Raw genomic sequence first — 2082 nt, 5'->3', positions numbered from 1 at the left:
ACATGGGTTTTGTTACTTGTTTAGCTTCTATTACAAGAATATTCTCTAGTGTTAGCGCGTGTGGGTCTCTTTTTTTTTTTTTGTATTTTAGGGAACCAAGAGGATTATCCCGAATCCCGAAAAATCTCCAATAATCTCTGAATTTTGACAAGATAATCTTGAGATACCCTCAGAAATTTCCTCATGTTTTCTAAATTAAAAGCTTTTTTCATACTACTGTATTTTCTAGAAAGAGTATCTAAAGCAATGATAGAAGATTGAGTGAACACCAAATTCCTCCGTATCTCTTGACAATGAAAATACTACGTACTAGAAAAGTAAAACAAGAGAACCACGCATAGGCTCGCTGTCGCTAGGCTGCAGCCATCTAAAGATCTGAGTAATTTTGGACATCATGAATAGTATTGTACTCCATGATAAATCAGAGCTCTGAAACGAAGTTTGATCCGATTTTACACTACTCACATCAAACTTGATCGGTCCAAGTTTATTGCAGCCAGCGAACCGAGCTGACAAACACAGCAAGAGCAGGTATAGGGGTACCAATTTACAGCAGACCAATTTGCACAAACACTCGCGAAGCCGAAAGCGAGGGTTCAGCTCTCAGCGCGCCGCGGCGGCGGCGGCGGCGCCGTTGCCGGTGGGCGTGGTGACGGCCTTGATCTTGATCCGGTACCTGGGCCGGCGCGGTATGACCTGGCTGGGCCCCATCCCGAACTGGCCGGTGCCCTCCATGACCGGGGGCCCGTCGTCGTAGACGTAGCCGAGGAGGCGGCCGCAGGCGTCGCAGCTGATGCGGGTGCGCTTCCGGTGGATGCCCCAGTAGTCGAGCGTCTCGAAGAATGGCCGGATCCTGTCCTCCGCCGCGAACCGCAGCCGGGACTCGTCCACCCACGAGAAGGACAGCGTGCCCTTGTTCCCGGCCTCGAAGTAGCACCCCGCCGGGTACAGGTGCGCCGCCGACAGGTTCAGGTCCGCGCCGCACGCCGCGCAACCGTACGCCGTGGCCGTGGTGGTGGTGGTCGCCGGAGCAGACATCGGGGCCGTGGGGATTTCTCAGGCTCCGGGGGTGATTTGGATGGTCTTCTTGTTCGTTTTGAGGATTTGGGATTCGGCACGGCGGCTTTGCTTATGGTTTGGTGCGGCCGGCGGCTCACGCGTTGAACCTGCGTGCCGTGTGACTGTGAGAAAGTTCTGTGCAACGCGGTGTCAGGCGAGAAAATCAACCTCCAGAACATGGACGTGCGGAAACGTCTTCACTGAAAACATAGCAGGGCAAAGCTTTCTCAAGACTTGATTTTTCTTTTTCAGGTGAAAATACTAGCACAGTATATTCTCCTATGTGTGACAAACAAAATCTGGAAACGTAGAGTACAAGATCAAAGAAATATAAATGCACATCATCAAATATGCACAATCACCCAGTAATAAATAGAGCCATGAAACTTCAAAATTTGACAATACACCGTCAGCGTCTCACATAATGTTGAGCAATTTTTCGATAAAGGTGCTTCGTTACTCAAAAAATTTAAACACTACACCCAGCCTCTGCATAACTAAAATGCACACATCTGTCAAAGTATCAAAAGGATCAAACAAATGTGTTCAAAGTCGACTAAAAGATAAAACACTAGATAATCCCGGTACAACCTAATTAGCCTCAAGACACCTATTATGTTGTCACCCATGTTGGGAAATAAACTTCTTCGCCGTGTTCTCCAATCGTGTACACCTCCGTACAGAGATCACGATCATCCAAACGCTGAAGTGACGACCATGAATGGAGCAAAACTGTAGCGCGGTAAACAACCTGCAAAAGAGAAGATTTTTTGTCATTAAAAACCTTGTCATTTCTACATAGCCAATGCGATCATACAATAGCAATCGCACCCATCCTGATAAGCGTTTTATATCTAGCGTCAACCCCATTTAGCCCATTATCGAAAATGTTTGCAACGCTACGGGGAGGATATAAGGTAGAACCTATCAAAATGATTGACCATATAGATCTAGCAACTCGACAACTGAAGAAAAGATGTTTTATTGTCTCTTGTTCATGACAAAAAACATATTTCATACAGC

General features: G+C 47.0%; 1 protein-coding gene across 1 annotated transcript; it reads right to left on the bottom strand.

The window, feature by feature from the left end:
* Nucleotides 1–461: 461 nt before the first annotated feature.
* On the bottom strand, nucleotides 462–1091 carry LOC124686399 (uncharacterized protein At4g08330, chloroplastic-like). Its single transcript, XM_047220349.1, has one exon. The coding sequence runs from the start codon at nucleotides 1036–1038 to the stop codon at nucleotides 604–606; it is 435 nt and encodes a 144-aa protein (XP_047076305.1). The 5' UTR covers nucleotides 1039–1091; the 3' UTR covers nucleotides 462–603.
* Nucleotides 1092–2082: the final 991 nt, after the last annotated feature.

The sequence above is a fragment of the Lolium rigidum genome, chromosome 2, assembly GCF_022539505.1.
Source record: "Lolium rigidum isolate FL_2022 chromosome 2, APGP_CSIRO_Lrig_0.1, whole genome shotgun sequence".
Classification (NCBI taxonomy): domain Eukaryota; kingdom Viridiplantae; phylum Streptophyta; class Magnoliopsida; order Poales; family Poaceae; genus Lolium; species Lolium rigidum.
Note: the sequence above shows the minus strand (reverse complement) of the source record. Positions and strands in the feature narration are given on the sequence as shown.